Source organism: Clupea harengus, chromosome 22, assembly GCF_900700415.2.
Source record: "Clupea harengus chromosome 22, Ch_v2.0.2, whole genome shotgun sequence".
Classification (NCBI taxonomy): Eukaryota; Metazoa; Chordata; class Actinopteri; order Clupeiformes; family Clupeidae; genus Clupea; species Clupea harengus.
Window position 1 is genome coordinate 17,214,670 of NC_045173.1, and position 18,775 is coordinate 17,233,444.

General features: G+C 48.0%; 1 protein-coding gene across 1 annotated transcript in view; it reads left to right on the forward strand.

Annotated features, from left to right (window-relative positions):
* LOC105907015 (leucine-rich repeat and immunoglobulin-like domain-containing nogo receptor-interacting protein 3) overlaps nt 1-17,241 on the forward strand; it is a 32,608-nt gene extending 15,367 nt beyond the window's left edge. The window contains exons 2-3 of the mRNA XM_012835253.3: nt 14,125-14,682; nt 15,012-17,241. Of these exons, the coding sequence (XP_012690707.2) occupies nt 14,182-14,682; nt 15,012-16,388 (1,878 nt within the window). The 5' untranslated portion in view covers nt 14,125-14,181 and the 3' untranslated portion in view covers nt 16,389-17,241. The remainder of the gene's footprint in view (nt 1-14,124; nt 14,683-15,011) is intronic.
* Nucleotides 17,242-18,775: the final 1,534 nt, after the last annotated feature.

Consider the following 18,775-nt stretch of genomic DNA (forward strand, 5'->3'; position numbering starts at 1 on the left):
ATAGCCAAGAGCATGCAACACTCTCCAGAAATATCCGGCTCCTTAACTGGAAGAGGAGTCTAGGCTTTGGGGCGGCTTTAAATTCCATTAGTCACACCTGAAAGTCTGTGTGGGCCATAAGGCTCCTATTAGACTCAGAATCTAATTGATGTTATGTGCAGAGATTTGCTGAAAGCGGTTGGAAGAGAAATGTAAGAGATGGAGAGTCAGAGAAAGTGTGGGTAAAATGACAAAGAGAGAGGGAAAGAGTGAGAGACAATGAGTGAGACAGAATCAGAGAGATACATCGAGAGAAAGACAGGCAAAGAGAAAGACATACAGAGATTGAGGCAAGAAATACAGAGTAAGAAATGTTTCAGAGAGAAATAGAGGGATCAAATGGAATGAGATACAAAGTGAGATACAGAGAGAGAGAGAGAAAGAGAAAGAGAAAGAGAAAGAGAGAGAGAGAGAGAGAGAGAGAGCTATAGGCACAGAGAGAGAGAGAGAACGAGGGGACCCAGCCAGTCTGAGTCACCTTGTCATCTGTCCTCTTGCCTCTGTCCCCTCCATGACATCAGGCTTGCTCTGGGGCAATGTCGACTGGTTACCGAGGTCATACTCAGGCTCTAGTGAAATGACTTTCAGTAGGCCATGTCTCACTCACGGAAGGATCAGGAGTACACAGCAGAAGCAGAGGGGGACATATTTAAGTGAGTGTAACGGTAGCCAGCAGGTACAGTGCTGTGCAGAGAGTAAACCTCACTCCCCAAAACCTTAAGAGACGTTTAAGGAGCAGATGCTAGAACCCGTGAGGTTTAACCTCCTTGCTAACGCGCCCGCCTCCCATGTCCGAGGACACGAGTTTGAGTCCAGTATGGGAATGTGCTTGTCTACATCATGCAGGTCACGTGAGCACCGACAGAGATATATTTAGGCATGCATCTCTGACTGTGATTATCATACGTGTGCTTCTTTGGCTTGTGGGAGCAGAGTGGTATTGGACTAGACCTTCCAGATGCATACAATGCTATTGGACTGCATACAGAATTTGTAAAAAGATCCTCAATCATTCAATATCATGAGAATAAGAGAGATGCAAATGTATTGCTGACATGCGCCTAACACCTTATTAATTACCCAATCACATTTGAGTTTGCTTACATGCGCCTAACACCTTATTAATTACCCAATCACATTTGGGTTTGCCACTAGCTAGCAGTTACATACACCTTATAGCAGTTAGCCCTTTATGGCAATAAAAGACAAACTATTTTGTAAACCACGCTTGGAAACCAGGCTGCAACCATAATTATGCCCTAAAGCGCCTCTAATTATGAGGAATTTGTAAAGCTGTCATATGTGGTACTGTGAATGACACACAAATGAGGGCATTAATCCAGCAGTCATTTCCCAAGTCAAAGGCACACAAGGCAACACTGATCATCACCCCCCCTTTTAAGCAGTTCTGAATCCCTGTCTTCTCCTTCTCTCTGTCTTAGCAGTTTGTCTGAGCTCTCACCGTGTTCCTGAGTATTTGTGTGTTTGTCTGGCAGTCACTCCGCATCCCGAGGTCGCTCATCCGTGTGCCATTTTCGGGAGGAAACGGGAGACTGAGCACGCCGACATTCAGGAGGTGGAGGGATTAGGAGAAGAGTGGTAAAATGACCATGAACAGCCCGGGTTAAAATACACACCATTCAAACCGACAGCCGCTGTGTAGCTGACAAACGTCTACAGTAAACAGACAAGGCAATTATCCTGCTGCAGCAAACATGCTGTCAGACGCTTTCAGTTACATTTAATGCGCAGCGAAACATACCACACAGTCATCAGCTTCTTAACTTATCTTACTGTGGAATAAAATGTAAATGTATTTCAAATCCCTTCTCTGTAGGTTTTAAGCGAGAACATTTTGGTAATTTTTACAAAATGTATTCAAAACCCCTCCTCTCTAGGTTTTTTAACTAGCTTATTTTGTGGAAAACGCTGTAGGCTACAGGAAAGTTATTTGAAATCCCTCCTCTGTAGGTTTTAACCAAAGTATTTTGGGAGGGGGGGGGGGGGGGGGGGGAATATAAACAGTGAATTTCTTTCCACTCCCTCCTCAGTATCTGGAAAGCTCTCAGTAGCCCTCTCGTAATCCACGGCAGGTTTGAAGTGGTGACTACCCTGCAGAGCTTGGCGGAGCCTGAGAGGGTTCCTACACCCCAGCTTTTAAAGACAGGTTTATCCTATGCTGCTAGCACATATGATAATCGTCCAATATGAACTGTTCCCATGTTGCACTTGTTTCTCAACTTTACATCTTCTCTGTAAAAGTTATGTTCATGTGAGTTCATTTTAGTTTCAGGCCTCAGCTTTCAGGACAAGTTTAGTCAGAGCTCTAAATGCTGAGGATAGTCTGTTAAAAACTGTCCCCAAATTGCAGTAGTTCCTCTGCTTCCTCTCTGTTAAAGTGTAGTTTAGGGCTGTTCATTTAGTGTTGGGGCCTCAACTTTAGTGGTTTTAATTCCCTCACTTGAGCAGAGTGAAAATGACAAACCAGGTCAATTACAGCATGCTGCAGAAGTTTCGCCCTGTATTTTGTCTGGGAACACAGCGAACCAATTATTTTGCCACTGTTTTGCTCTGAAGTTTAGTCATTACAGCAGGCAACTGACATACTGGGCTTCACTGCTCCCTCTTAGTTTACAACTGAGGAACAGAAGGTGTGTGTGTGTGTGTGTGTGTGTGTGTGTGTGTGCGTGTGTTTGCTGGGCAATTGTGTGCTTGCATGCGTTTGTACACGTACGGATTTATATATGTATCTGGGTCTATTTATGTGTGCATGCGAGCGTCTGTTGTGGGAGTGTGTCTGTACGTGTGTGTTTGTGTTTGTAATTGAGGGAGGGGTGTGTACAGGGTCTGTGTGTAATCAGTACCCCCTGAGCTCTGTCCTTCTGCTTTGTTGAGCAGATTGGCAATCGCTCCAAGCCCCCCCCCCCCCCCCCCCCCCCCCCCCCCGCCCCACCCGCACACACACACACCCAACAGTCTGTCCTTATTTTCTGTTTGGACACACTCCAAGAGATAGCCTCTACATGGGGCAAAACATGTCTCACTATTTAATAATACATGCACTGTTCCTGTTCCTGGCTGTTGGGTAAACAAAACAACTCCAGTCAACAAAGCACAGGCACACATTTCCATGTTTAGCCCATTGCAAACCATAAACAGGAGACCCCCTGTCACTTCACCCACTTTCATCCGGGTTCAGCTCTCCTCTGGTTCCGATCCAGTGGCAGACACTCGCTGGGATGCCTCCAGCTCTGATAGGGGGATCCTCCGGTGGCAGACTTCACCCACTGCTGTTTGAAGGTCTCCTAGCCTTCTTCTTCTGACCCACTTTTTTTTGTCTTACTGCAGTTGTAGCACATTGATCTACAGTAGTTATGTAGTACTAGAGAGGGGATGCACTGCTGAAGGTGCCTATCACATTGGTTGACAGATGTTTGTCCAATATTTCACTTTATCAAAGGTAAATAGCTCCTACCATTTCCTGTCACTTCACACAGTCCAATGTACAGTAGTTCCAGCACCCTACCCCCTTTTCTATCTTCTGTTTAGCATTTAATCCTCAAACACATGTGCACTCTTGTACTACAGGGGCTATCTGCAGAAATGTCTAGCTAGGCATTTCAGGACCATGGACAGTTACCTCTGTTGCCACACCTGCTTTCCTCACGCATATAAACTAGTCACTGAGATGGGGGAACGGGTGAATAAGTAAGTTGGTGTTGGTCATAGCTCCAACCCTACTATTTTGTTAACAGACAGCGAAAGGCCGGAGCTCTGCTTGCCCTCGGCTCAGCAGCTGCTGGCACACTTGGCTGACACTTAGTTATTGTGTGTGTGTGTGTGTGTGTGTGTGTGTGTGTGTGTGTGTGTGTGTGTGTGTGTGTGTGTGTGTGTGCGTGTGCGTGTTTGTGTGCGTGTGCGTGTGCGTGTGCGTGTGCGTGTGCGTGTGTGTGTGTGTGTGTGTGTGTGTGTGTGTGTGTGTGTGTGTGTGTGCGTGCGTGCAGGGTGCTGAAAGGCTTCTGGCTGTCCTTTGCTTTATCTGCACTTCGCATGGGGACTCAATTACCGAGAGGAAGACTTGACCTGCCGCTCATCCACAAACACACACACACAACAGACACACACACATGAATTGACTGAGACATACACACAGACACAGAAAGATGCACACACACACTCACACAGTGCATACACACACACACACACACACACACACACACACACACACAATCTCTTTCTCTCTCTCTCTATCACACACACACACACACACACACACACACACACACACACACACACTAAGACCTGGTTCCTCGTGCTTGTGAGTCCCACAGGGAGTAAACTACCTGTAATGAAGCTGTAGAGCAGGAGACAAAGAGAGGGAGCTGAGCAGTGTGTGTGTGTGTGTGTGTGTGTGTGTGTGTGTGTGTGTGTGTGTGTATGGTCTCCTCTGACTGCCACAAAGCACTAGAAATTTCACACAAATCTCACTAAGTATGAAATATGACATCAAGTGAATGTCATAAAGTGCAGCTGCACTGAAGCGGTGCTGAATATTAGACATTGGAGCTTTACGATTCATAAATATATGAATCCTGTGAATCATAAAGCATTAATAAGTCATTCAAAACAGCAGTACACAAGTTGCATATGGTGTTTCAGTGAGCTCCTCTGTGAAAACAGAAACAGTTTGGTGGTGTAGCCCACCTCAGTGAAACACCTTTGAAAGCTGTTCCATCCTCTCTCCTCCCACACAGCACCCTGTTTCATTTTGGAGCTCTTCTGTTCTGCTCTGCATTTTGCATTTGTGACTGTTGCTCAAATGGAAGATTTGCACAGCGCCTCTCAAGCTGACACTCCTGGTCTCCATCAGCAGCAGTTTGCCTGACAGAGACTCTCTGCTGAACACAGTGTGATGACAGCAACACACAAAGACGTAACACTCTCGTTTACTCGAGATGTGAGTTAAGCCATGCAGTACTGCTCAATTTAAGCTTTAATTTGATGGCCCGTGCGATTATTGATCAGCAATTATGTGGAAAGAGGCAGGTTTTTTTATCCTCCTACTAGGTGGGTTTATTGATGTTCTTGACCTAAGTGGATGACATTCTGTGTTTGGCATGTTTGATTCTGAGTTGTGCGCTTACCGAGTGGGGCTCTAGAGAAAATGGGGGAAATTGAATGAATCCTCATTGCTGGACACCAGTCATGCAGTAATTCTTTAATCCAAGGCAAGACATCTGCCATATTAAGATGGATAATTGATGAAATATACATAATTAGATCATGCTAGCTTTTTTGAGAGGGAAATTTTGAAGGAGGCTGAATCTTCCTTTCCTCCTCTAACAGAATGCCACAGAGACTGCGAGAGACAGTTACATAACAACTCTCTGTCCTATTCAGTGTGTGTGTGTGTGTGTGTGTGTGTGTGTGTGTGTGTGTGTGTGTTTCTGTCCATTTGCGTTTGGAGTATGATTTCTGTTAAGGTTAGCATCGTGTAACATCACACAGCGCACCAAAGGAGGCAGAGCACATACAGATAAAGTGACATATCTGAGGGTCTCTGACATCCAGCTTGCTGTAGGTGTATTTGGCTGTGCGCGCTATCCATGTGGGTGTGTGTGTGTGAGTGTGTGTGTGAGTGTGTGTGTGTGTGTGTGTGTGTGTGTGTGGGTGCGCGCTATCCATGTGGGTGTGTGAGTGTGTGTGTGTGTGTGTTTGTGTGTGTGTGTGTGTGTGTGTGTGTGTGTGTGTGTGTGTGTGTGTGTGTGTGTGTGTGTGTGTGTGTGTGTGTGTGTGTGTGTGTGTGCACGCTATCCATGTGGGTGTGTGAGTGGCAAAAGGCGAAGGATGATGCTCTGTGCCTTGTGTGCTCCACGCTCAATGTTTCCCGCCCCGGCCCACGAGCTCGCTTGTCCTGGTTTGACTCGGCACCGGGAATGGTGCTCATGTGGTGTGAGGAGATCCTCTCTGACAGAGAGGAAGTCTCACCGCTGAGCATCATCGCCCTCACGAGCACGACAAAGCCTCATCCTGAAGAGAGTCCCTCCCGCAGCCGAAACACTCCTCCACGCTGCATCTGTTCTCTCCAGGAAGTTTGACGTGCCGAGTAACTTGTTTTCTCTCCTTGGATTTCAAAGATCCGCCGCTATTTGAGCAGGGAGATATCAGAGAGGTATTTCTTCACGAGCTTGCCGGGACTCTGTGATGATAAAGGGAAACGTCAGTGTGGGTATCAACAATATTTCTTGATTCTATATAGCAGCTTCGGTTGCATTTGCCAAGTAGGTGTTCCATTAATGTCAGTGATCATATTTTATGTCATTCTGGCTGCATAGATGAACTGCAGTTTATCAGTCACGTCATTCAAATACGTTAGGCCGATAGAATCAGTGTAGTGAAGTTCTGTCTTCTTCGTAAGTGTCAAGGTAAACCTAATGTCCTGATATGTCAGAAAGTCAACACAATATTTGACCTGTGGGGTGTGCAAGTGTGTATTGACAGTACAGCAGACACTTGTGGCGTTTCACCTTGACAGTGATAAACGGGAAGTAAGCCACAGAAACAGCATCTGTTGCCCCACAAGGGGTGAGTGAATGATGGCCAGCATCCACTGTGCAGCTCTCAGCCCCCTCTCATGTGTCAGATGGACGAAGGGCAGACATCATTTAGAAAGAGAGAATAAGAGAAAGGAATTGGAGCGAGTGAAAGAGCAAGATCAAAAGAGAGAGACAGCCGGTGGGAGACTGAGAGAGAGAGAGAGAGAGAGTGAGTGAGAGAGAGACAGAGAGAGAGGGAGTGAGAGTGAGAGAGACAGTCTGGGCAGCATAAAGCCCTGTGTGTAATGTGTTAATTGAGGCAGGGGAGAGGGGGGATATGTCTGCAGCTTGTTGCAGCTGTAGAGTCTGAGCTGACAGCAGTCCTGCTGATCTTCACCTGTCACTCAGCCCCAGCTCTACCCTCTATCTAGGTCAGGCTCCAAAGAGGGGCTGCCAGGGTCCAACACACAACACAACAGCCATGAAAGTCACCTCGAGAACAGGTGGCAGGTAGCATGCATTCTTCAAGCATCCACTAGTGGTCATTTAACTTGAACTTTTAATGATTTGGTATTTATTTTTCTCAAAAGATGACACTGTGTCATCAGTAGAAGTACAGCTTTTAAAATCATGCAGAAAAGCTCATAAAAATCCATGTCTGTTCACAACAACCCCTACCTCTAAGTCCCCCTATGGCCCTGGAGACGTCCTCCTTCCCCTGGATGAGCTGACACTCCTTGAAGCCTGGTGCACTCAGGGGCTTCCCTATGGGGGTCAGTTCATTTGGAATGACTCACAGGCACGGTGAATGAGACAGACTATAACCTTGTGTCTGACTTCCAGAACGCTGACAGCTGGGGAGAGGCTGAGGAATGTAGACATTCACCAGAGGAGCTTGCCTCTCACTCACTGACTCATTCAGTCACAGACAAGAAATGGCTACTGAGACACTCAAAAGCTTCAATTAATTAGCAGGCCCTAATTGACTGTCTCTTCTAAACGAGACCTTTGAGCTTTTGTGGCTGAGGCCTAATGGTTGTGTGCTGGCTAACTGGACTCCTGGGAGAGAGAGAGAGAGAGAGAGAGAGAGAGAGAGAGAGGGGCAGACTGATTTGCTACTTTGTGGTAGGCTGAGAGCAAATGCGTATTTACACATTAAGCATGCAGTGAACAGAATGGACCCTTTATCATGCTTCTTCATAGTCTAACTCTATCTCTCTTTTGCTAGATCATCCCCTAGATTCTTTTCTTTTCCTAGATTTTCACTCTATTTCTGTTCCCCCTCTCAATATCTCTCTTTATCTGTCATTCTATCTCACTCTCCCATTCCTCATCTCTCCATTGCCCCCCTCTCTGTCCTTCAATGTGGCCCCCTCTTCCACTTACCCTCACTTTCTTTCCCTCCGTTTCTATCTCTCCCTGCCTCCCCCTTCTCTATTTCCAGAGAGTGATGTGTGGAGGCGTCTCTCTCCCTCTCTCCCTCTCTGTGTGTGTGTGCGCGCGTGTTTGTGTTTGTGTGTGTGTGTGTGTATGTGTGATGTGTGTGTGTGTGTGTGTGTGTGATGTGTGTGATGTGTGTGATGTGTGTGATGTGTGTGTGTGTGTGTGTTTGTGTGTGTGTGTGTGTATGTGTGATGTGTGTGTGTGTGTGTGTGTGTGATGTGTGTGATGTGTGTGATGTGTGTGATGTGTGTGTGTGTGTGTGTGTGTGTGTGTGTGTGTGTGTGTGTGTGTGATGTGTGTGTGTGTGTATGTGTGTATGTGTGTGTGTGTGTGTGTGTGTGTGTGTGTGTGTGTGTGATGTGTGTCCTTGTCTGTGGCGGTGGTCCCTGGGCCATGTGTGACTCATGCTGGGGCTGCCCACTGACCTATGTAATGCAGCTCAGGGCAGCTCCAGGGGCTCCGGCCCACTGGATAAATCCCCCAGCTAGTCTGGACAGTGGACACTCAAGCCTGTCCTCTCTGTCCCTGTGTTTCTATGTCTCTGTCTCATTCTCTTTTATGCTTTACCTCCCATCCTCCCTTCATTACCTCTCTGTCTCTGTTTCTCACTCTGTCTTTTAGTCTCCCCCATCTCCCTCTCTTTCATTGCCTTTCTGTCTCTCTCTTTGTTTCATCGTCCCTTTCTCTCTCCTTGTCTTCCATTATAACTCCGACTCTCTCTCTCTTTCTCACATCCTCTCATCTCTTCTTCTATGTCTTTTATTCTTCCTTTCTCTCTCCACATCTCCCATTATAACTCTGACTCTCTCTCTCTCTCTCTCATCCTCTCAGCTCTGCCAGTCTTTCATCCTCTCCATCTCTCTCTTCCTCCCCTCCCCCTCTCTCTCTGATTCTCCCTCTCCCTTTCATCCTCTCCATCCTTTTGTATTTCTCTCTCTTTCTCTCCCCTGTATCTCTCTCTGCAAAGACTAAGTCTTTCTTTCCTGGACTTTCTGGCTCATTTTCTCTCCACTTTCTTGTCTCTTATCCTCTCTCTCTCTATCTCTCTCTCCTTCTCTTACTCTCTCTCTCTCCCAGTCCATGGCTCTCTCCATTTCTATCTTTTTTTTTATCCTCTCTCTCCCTCTCTATCGTTCTCTCTCTCTGTCCTCCTCTCTCTCCCGTTCTTCTCTCTCTCTGTCTTCATGGCCAAATAGCCAGGCCAGGCCCAGGAGTCTTTTCCCTGGCTCCAGAGTCTGAGTGGTGAGATGGTGCTGGACTGGGGCCCGCTCTCACATCTGCTGCTGCTGCTACTGGTGGAGAGAGAGAGAGAGAGAGAGAGAGAGAGAGAGAGAGAGAGAGAGAGAGAGAGATGAGAAGCTCTTCTCTCACATCCAAGGCCACAGACACACACACACACACACACACACACACACACACACACACACACACACACACACACACGACTTGCACAACTCACACAACTCCAGACTGGACTGTGATCCTAGATGCTGTTAGAGTATTTAGATGAGTGTGTTCATCACTGTGTATGCGAGAGAGAAAGAGACCAAATTGTGTGAATACATATGGCTTCATGTGTTTGCGCCTGCATCTTCAGTGTGTGTGTGTGTGTGTGTGTGTGTGTGTGTGTGTGTGTGTGTGTGTGTGTGTGTGTGTGTGTGTGTGTGTGTGTGTGTGTGTGTGTGTGAAAGAGAGAGAGAGAGATGAAGACAAAGAGGGAACAGTTGGGGGATAGAGAGAAAAAGAGAAAGGGAAGGGATCAGTTGATGCAGTAGTGTGACAAAGAGGATGAGAATGCTCATCTCTCTCCTCTCTTCCTCTCTCTCAATCCCCACTGCCTGCTCTCCCGTTCGCACTGTGTGGGTAAAAAACTGCCAGCTCCGTCGGAATCCATAACCTCTGGTCTGAGGGCGAATGACGGGGTGGCTGCATAATCCCCGGCTTATCATTCTTCCTACCTGGCCAGGCCACGCTGATTTCCCCCCAGGCCAGAGTGACTCTCTGTGGGATGAGACACACACGGTGTCCCCCTGGTGGAAGGGGAGGGTGGGAGGTGATAAAGACGTGCCTGGAGCTGGGGTGAGTGGCTCTAACGGATGAGTAGAACGCCTACAGCAGCAGCAGCAGCTACAGCAGTGGCGGGGCCACTCTGTATTCTGACAACATGTGTTTACTGAGGGCTCTGCTCTCCTCTCTGGCCTCACGGCTGCGGAGCCGAGGACACAACACTGCCTCTGTCAGGGAGAGAGAGAGAGAGAGGGAGTGATGAGGAGAGATACACAGGGATGAAGAGATAGACAGAAATAGAGAAGGAGGGAGAGAGAGAGAGAGAGAGAGTGTGTGGTGCGGTGTGTGTGTGTGTGGGAGAGTTAAGTGTTGGCAGGTTTGCTGCGGTTGGAAGAGTCTTGGATAAAAAGAAGGAACTTAATTAGCGAGATTAAGTAAATTCGAAATTTGTGAATGTTTTACATATTTCTCCTTGAAATCCCCCCTTCAGCCCCTGCCTGTGTGTGAGGGTGTGCATATGAGATGACACCAGACCATTTAGCTGATAGTTGGCAAACCTTGAATGTTAACAGCACAGAAAACATCAGAGAGGGCAAAATCATTCGGCTAGTCAAACTGTAAAGTTTAAGTGCTCATGACAACCTTGTGAAGTTTACATTTTAACCTCAAAAAGCATATATGTAGAAACAGTGTAGAAATCTGAACCCCCCCAGAGTGGTTTTAGTGCTGTCATACACACTAGAATATACAGTATAACTTGAAGAAAACATTTAAGACTTGACTGACTTCATGAATTCATACATAATGCTGTGTTAATTAAAGACATTTCACCAGATCTAGGGAATGTGATTAGCACATAGCAGTTAATAATTCAACGGTGCTGTTATGCATTCGAGTAAATAATCTTTTTAGGATGAAACATTTAAAAAACCAAAACCGCTTGAAATGTCTTGACGCTGCAACTAGTGGATATTTCAGACATACCAACACTGTTGGGGAAAACAGATTTTAGCTCAATGAATTTTAAGGCTTGCCCTTGAAAGCTCTTGAGCTACTTCCAGACAAACAAGGGGAATTTGCTGATCAATGACCATGTACTCCTCCTGCATGTCCCAATTACTGATGGCCGTCGCCCCCACAAATTCAATTTGCTCTCCGTTAGCTCGCTGGTGAGAATCATACGGGGTCAGACCTCATTTCATTCTTTCCCACTGACAAATTGCTTTGGGAGCAATTACCACTTTTTTTGTGTTAGTACTGTTCCCTCTGTCTTAATACCTTAATTAAGCTCCCAGCTACTTCCCTACAGGGATCTTAGTCTGAGAGGAACAACCACTGTGAGTTTGGTTACCCTGCGTCGCCCAGATGCGCTCTTGGATGACTGGCACTGCGCTGCCGTAGCAACCAGACTGAGAATGAAGGAGAGAGGGAGCAAGAGAAAAAGAATGATCAAACGGAGAGAGTATGTGTGTGAGCGGGATAGAGAGAAAGGGAGATAAATAGGGTGAGAGTTACAGGAAGAGATAGACCAATCAAAAGAGTATGTGTGTGTGTGTGTGTGTGTGTGTGTGTGTGTGAGCGATAGAGAGAGATAGAGATAAATATATCAAGTGTGTGTGTGAGAGAGAAAGAGATAGATAAATCAAGAGTGTGTGTGAGAGAGAGAGAGAAAGAGAGAGATAGATGGTTAGATATAAAGTGACTCATCCTGTATTCCGACTGCCAGAGCCAACCAAGTACCGCATCACTCAGCTGCCTCTATACTGACCCAATTAAATGATTCTAACCACCAAAGCCAGCTGATGAATCTCTTAACACCCCTGACAACAGCTGACTCCAGAACCCATCTGGTCCTGGGCCTCGTCTGCGCCAGAGCTGGGCCTGATCTGACCCGGCCTCAGCTGTGGTCTGGGCCGTGTGCCCAGATGAGATCCTCCCTCGGCTGAAAGTTCAGCCCGAGGTGTGTGACTCATGCCCAGCATAAGCAGTTTGAATCCCCTGTAATGAAATCATTCACATACTGTATCTGCATTATCATTCTAGCTCTGACCTAAAAACTCCACTCCACTCTTCTGGAGAGACATGCATTACCAGCAACAGCAGACAGCCAGCTTGCTGAAGCCTCTGGTGATGGTGTGTGTTCAGAGATAGATGACTCCAGCAGAAACTGCACAGGATTCCTTAGCTGGCTTTCTCAGGTCTATGTGGGAACCGCACCCTGTTCTGAACAGAACCTCAAGAACCTGACACTCCTAGATTAGATTCTGATGAAAGGGAGACAGGGGATTGGGCAGTGCAAACATGTAGGCATCGGGTAGGTGAGTGGCTGAATATGATTGGCCCAGATGGAAGGCCTCTCACCACCTTTGTTAATTTTCATCCATTTCTCGTTCAAATCAGACGACCCCATGGCAGTAGAAGGACCAGAGGGCTACAAGAGGCCAAGATTCATCCTGAAGTGAGCTGTGACGAGTGCTCTTGATTCTCTCTCGGTATCGGAAGCTCACATTTTAGGAGGATACTGTATTGTAACAGGTACTGAGAGCAAAAAATAAATAGTAATAAAAATGAAAAATAATAATAATAATAATAAAAAAAAAAGGTACAGTCGAGTGGAAAAACTGCAATTATAATAATTTAGTGGTTGACTGGAAGTTTTCCTCAGATGCTCATTAGCGGCTGGCAATGTAGAGGACCTTGTGAACTCTGTGATGGGTGATTGGAGGTAACGAGTGCCATGTTGCTTCTGCCTGCTGGTCTGACTTTACTCCCGTCTCTTCATGCGCCTTTGTTGGCGTTACATAACAGAGTCAGCAGTACTGTGCCTTGCTCAACATGCTGAAAGCTCTGTGTGTGTGTGTGTGTTTGTGTTTGTGTTTGTGTTTGTTTGAGGAGGGGGAGTGGGTGAAGGCTGCATCAGTGTGTGTTATCGCTGCTTTAGTGCTGACACTGACACCTACACACACATATACACAAACACAAATGCACACATGCAGGCAGACACATCCCAACGCAAATGCAAATTTATTTACACATACACACAAACACACACACAATCGCACGTGCGCACACACACACACACACACACACACACACACACACACACACACACACACACACACACACACACACACACACAAAGGCCACTCTCCACACATTTTTCAGGTATTTCAGGAATGGTTTCCAGGCAAAAGTGTCCTGTCTCCTTGAATCAGCTCATTGGGTTTTGTTTGAGGTAAGGTGCAAGGGTAACACACGGCACAGAAAACGCATCATCAGTGCCCACAAATAACTCACGACTGTGACGTGCCGATGGCGCAAACATTCACAATGATGCACATTCGCTTAAGGGCATCGCTCTATTTTATTGGTTACAGTCACACGTGAGTGGGTTTTATGGAAGAAATAGATGGACGTGTGTGCCCTGTGAATGTGATTTATTGCACATAACGCCGCATAGTTTCATAACCTTGACAAGTGAGTTTGATGTTGCAAGAACATGTTCATTCTGCTGGAGCACAGATGTTTAAATGGTGTTTTTTTCCTCTCTGTTCTATTCTACTCTTCTCTTCCCCTCCCCCATCTCCCTCTCCCTGCATTAACCCTCTCCACTCCGTTCTCTCTCCCTGAACAGTACCGTTGCCATATAATTTCTCCTCTCCCCTTATCACCCTGTCAGTGCTGTCATTCTCCCTTTTACATGTTCCGTGTACGTTTTTCCCCTCCCCCCTTGGTCCCCCCTTGGTCCCTCCATCGCTCTCTTTTCCCCTCCATCTCTCTATCATCTACTGTTTCTCTCCACTCCTTCCTCCTTCTCCGATCTCTGCTTCTCTCACAATCCACAATCCCCATCCCCCTCTCCTTCTCCTCTCTCTCCCTCACTCTCTCTACCCTCCCATCCCTCTGACACTTGAATGTATAAATGCACTTGCTTTTATATATATACTGTATATATATAACATATATATATATATATCACAAACTATGGTGATTTAATGTGCCACTTTAATTGCTAATGCAAGGTTTTAATGTGTTCCATCTCTCTCTCCCTCTTTTTAACTTCCCCTCTCCCTCTTCTCTCTCCCACTCTCTGTCTCAGGTCAGTGGTGCAGTGATCCGCTCTGAGTGAGTGGGCACTGAGCAGTGGCTGTGAGGGATGGCGAAGCTGGCACAGCGTCCGTCTGCGTCCGCAGCGGCGTTGGCGGCGACCCTTCTCCCATCGCTACTGCTGCTGCTGGCCTCTGCCCCCTCGTGCCAGGGATGCCCGCCCCGCTGCGACTGCGTGGCCCAGCTGCGCTCCGTCTCGTGCCAACGCAGGCGCCTGACCGGCGTGCCTGAGGGGATCCCCACAGAGACCCGCCTGCTGGACCTCAGCCGCAACCGCCTGCGCTGGGTGGCACCGGGTGAGCTGGCACCGTACCCGCGGCTGGAGGAGCTGGACCTGAGCGAGAACCTGATCTCCACACTGGAGCCCAACGCCTTCGCCAGCCTACAGAGCCTGCATGTGCTGCGGCTTCGAGCCAACCAGCTCAAGCTGGTGCCGATGGGAGCCTTCGCCAAGCTGGGCAACCTCACCATGCTGGACCTGAGCGAGAACAAGATCGTCATCTTGCTGGACTACACCTTTCAGGACCTGCGCAGCCTACGCACCTTGGAGGTGGGTGGAGGATATGGAGGGATGGGTGGATGGATGTATAGATGGATGGATGAGTGCATGGATAGGTGGAAATAATATAAACAAAAACAGTGTGAAATGTGCTCAGTGAAACTATATACAGAACTGTATGAATTATACAAAAAATCAATAGTTGCTCAGACATGTGTGTTGTGTTACGTAAGTCAATGAATAATGTTTAACATTTATTGATGGTAGCTGGTAGATTCTCTAAGCTGAAGTGGGTGGGCATGTACACCAGGATATCTCATACAATATACACTCAAATCACATGATCCCACCTTCTCCCATTCTCCGCTGTTTTATGTCAGGTGGGTGACAATGACTTGGTCTACATCTCGCATAAAGCATTCACTGGTCTGCTAGCTCTGGAGGACCTGACTATCGCCAGGTGTAACCTGACGTCCATCTCCGGCCAGACCCTCTCCTACCTCCGTAACCTGGTGACCCTGCGCCTGCGCCACCTGAGCATCACGGCCCTGGAGGACCAGAACTTCCGCAAGCTGTCGGCCCTCCGCGGCCTGGAGATCGACAGCTGGCCCTACCTGGAGTACATCTCCCCCCTCAGCTTCCAGGGCCTCAACCTGTCCTGGCTGTCCATCACCAACACCAACATCACCTCTGTGCCCTCCGCCTCCTTCCGCAACATGGCCCACCTCACCTCCCTCAACCTCTCCTACAACCCCATCCAGACGCTGGAGCCCTGGGCCTTCCGCGAGCTGCTGCGCCTCAAGGAGCTGCACATGGTGAGCACGGGGTTGCTCGCGGTGGAGCCGCACGCACTGGCCGGGCTGCGGCAGTTGCGGCTGCTCAACCTGTCTGCCAACGAGCTGGTGACACTGGAGGAGGGCTCCTTCCACTCGGTGAACAGCCTGGAAACGCTACGCGTGGACGGTAACCCACTAGCGTGTGACTGCCGGCTGCTGTGGATCCTGCAGCGGCGGCGCACGCTCAATTTTGACGGGCGGGGGCCGGTGTGCGCGGGCCCTGCCGAAGTGCGAGGCACAGCTCTGAGCAGCTTCGCCGACTCTGCGCTGTTCGACTACTTCACGTGCCAGAAGCCGCGCATCCGCAACCGCAAGCTGCAGCAGGTGACGGCTCGCGAGGGCCAGCCCGTGTCCTTCCTGTGCCGCGCTGAGGGCGAGCCGGCGCCCGCCATCGTCTGGATCTCGCCACAGCGCCGACGCATCACACCCAAGACCGGTGCTGGTGGTGGCGCCAGCCGCATCGTCGTCCTGCCCGGCGGCACACTGGAGATCCGCTACACACAGGTGACCGACAGCGGCACCTACATCTGCATTGCCAGCAACGCTGGCGGCAATGACACCTACTTCGCCACGCTGACGGTGCGAGGCGGCCTGGGCGGGATGCCGGCGCTGGACGCGGCGCTCTTCGCCAACCGCTCACTCTATTACAGCGGGGATCTCAACGACACCAACTTCAACGGCACGCGCGTCTTCCTCAAGTTCACGCTGGACCTCACCACGATCCTGGTGTCCACGGCCATGGGCTGCATCACTTTCCTGGGCGTGGTGCTCTTCTGCTTCCTGCTGCTGTTCGCGTGGAGCCGAGGCAAGGGCCAGCGCAGGAACAACTTCACCGTGGAGTACTCCTTCCGGAAAGGTGACGGCGGCGTCACTAGTGCGACCACGGGAGGGACTCGCAAGTTCAACATGAAAATGATATGAAACAACGCAGCCAGGGGCTCTGCAGGAGAGACCTGAAGACGCCCAACACACAATCACACACAGCGCTCAGAGAGAAAAAAAAAGAACAAAAGAAAGAAAGAGAGAAACAAATGAAGTGAAATCTCGATTCAGACTTTCTTTCTTCTGTAGCGGATTGGTAAGATATATATATATATATATATATATCCTGGTTAGATGACCTTGATCTCACTGCCTCTTGGTTTGATTCGTTCCTTCTCAGCTTGTGGTATTGCCGCAGATTTAACACAGCGATAAAGCCACACTGCTTTTTACTCTCTACAGCCCTCTGAGTGTAGGCTTGCCATTCTTTGAGATAAAGACTTTAATTTAAAACAGAGTAAAAGACAGGAACGTCTTGGTTATCTTTCAATCGCTGCTTTGTGGCGCTGTGAGGCGTTGGCAGCCCTGTCCCTCTCCATCTATCATTTCTTTATCATCAGACGAGCAGGACGAGGACAAAATAAAGGTCCTCGCCTCTCTACAGAATGTTCCAGAGGTGATGGAAGCTCATGGTTTCTGACCGTGAGAGAGGTTCAAGACTGCCAGTCAAGCACAGCAATCACGTCTTTTTTGTAGACAGAACTAGAGCTTGAAACCTGCATGTAAAATTGCAATTTTAGACTTTAAATGAATATGCTTATGTTTAATATTGATAAGATAAAAGCAGTTACATTTCAGACATTAACATCTTAACAGTGACACACTGCATACATTTCATGAATACAATATTTCAGAAATATACATGCCACAGCTGAATCAAGAGATACGGAAAGAGATGGTATTGAGACAAGGCCACCGCCCCCAAAAAAGAAAAATTAGAGACAGAAAGTAGGAGAAAAGAGTGGAAGCATTCTGAGCACTCTATTTGATTCCAACAAGCACAAAATTGGGTCATCCACCTGCAGTCGAGCGATGCTGAAAAGCAATCGATTTGAGACGGAAAAAAGAAAGGCAAACGGTGAGTCAGTTTGTTTGCCTGGATGAGATTGGCACACTCAAGTGTGTCTTTCTCCACCGCTAGCGCCGGTGCCACTGAGAGCTGTGTGAGTTGGGACAGGCACACTGGCCGCATGCGTTAAGGAGAGACAGGGTGGGAGGACGGGGGGCAGCAGGAGAGGCCTGGGCGGTTTGCTGGAGGATGTGAAGCCCACCCCAGCTCCTCACCCGCTGTGCCCCCTCCCATCCTGCTGATGGGATTCCCAAAGCAGAGGAGGTTTGGGGTTCTGTAGGGGGAGACGCTCTCTTCTCCGAACCTCCTCACCTGCTCTTGGGCTCGCCCTGACCACCAGCTCGCCTTCATGGGGGGAGGCGGCATGGGAGTCAGGGCCAAAAATTAATTCACACACATACACACACACACGCGTTAACATAAACACACATACACGTTAACACAGACACACACACACAGATACACACGTTAACACATACACACACACAAACACACACTAAAACATATACACACACACATACGTTAACATAGACACACACACATACACGTACACGTACACGTACACGTACACGTACACACACACACACACACTCACACACACACACACACACACACACAGATACACATGGAAACACAGTCACATGCACACACTCATATAGACACATGTACATAAACACACACAAACACATCTACACACTCCACGGTCACCCTGTGAAGGTGACCTCTCTAAGCCATATGTATGCTTTAGGAGGGACATGAAGAGGACACAGACAAATGTTTTTACTTCAGGGACCATTTAATTAGATCAGAACATGGTGCACATCGCTCTACTGAACAACACTATATGTTAATATTGCTAAATTGCTAGTGTCAATTTTTTGTTGCGCAGCATCACTTTCTTTTATTGAGACTGAATTGGCAAAGAGAACCAAAATTGTGATGGTAGCAACACTTAGAAACTAAGTGCTAGAGCATAACACCAGGAAGATATAACCAGGAAGATGTAATGTTTGCGTTCGTAAAACAAAAGCATGCGTTGTAGATGGATGGCTAAGATAATTCTCTGGAAGGTGGTTGTTCACTAAAGAATAGCTACATTGTAACACACACAAAAAAATGAACACACAACTTTTTCTCGATTTTAATCTATCAACTGATGTCTAAGGACTTGAGAAGCTTTCAATTCACTGTAGTGAGAGTTTTTTTTTCAGTTGTCAAAAGTGGTGGGGACGGAATTGCTGATAAATTGGTGATTGCAAAAAGTGGAGGGGACTACTCCCCAGCGTCCCCAGCATAAATTACGCCTATGATTCCTGCCCAACTGAACAAACAGTGGCTTAGCCCGTACACACACACACACACACACACACACACACACACACACACACACACACACACACACACACACACACACAAA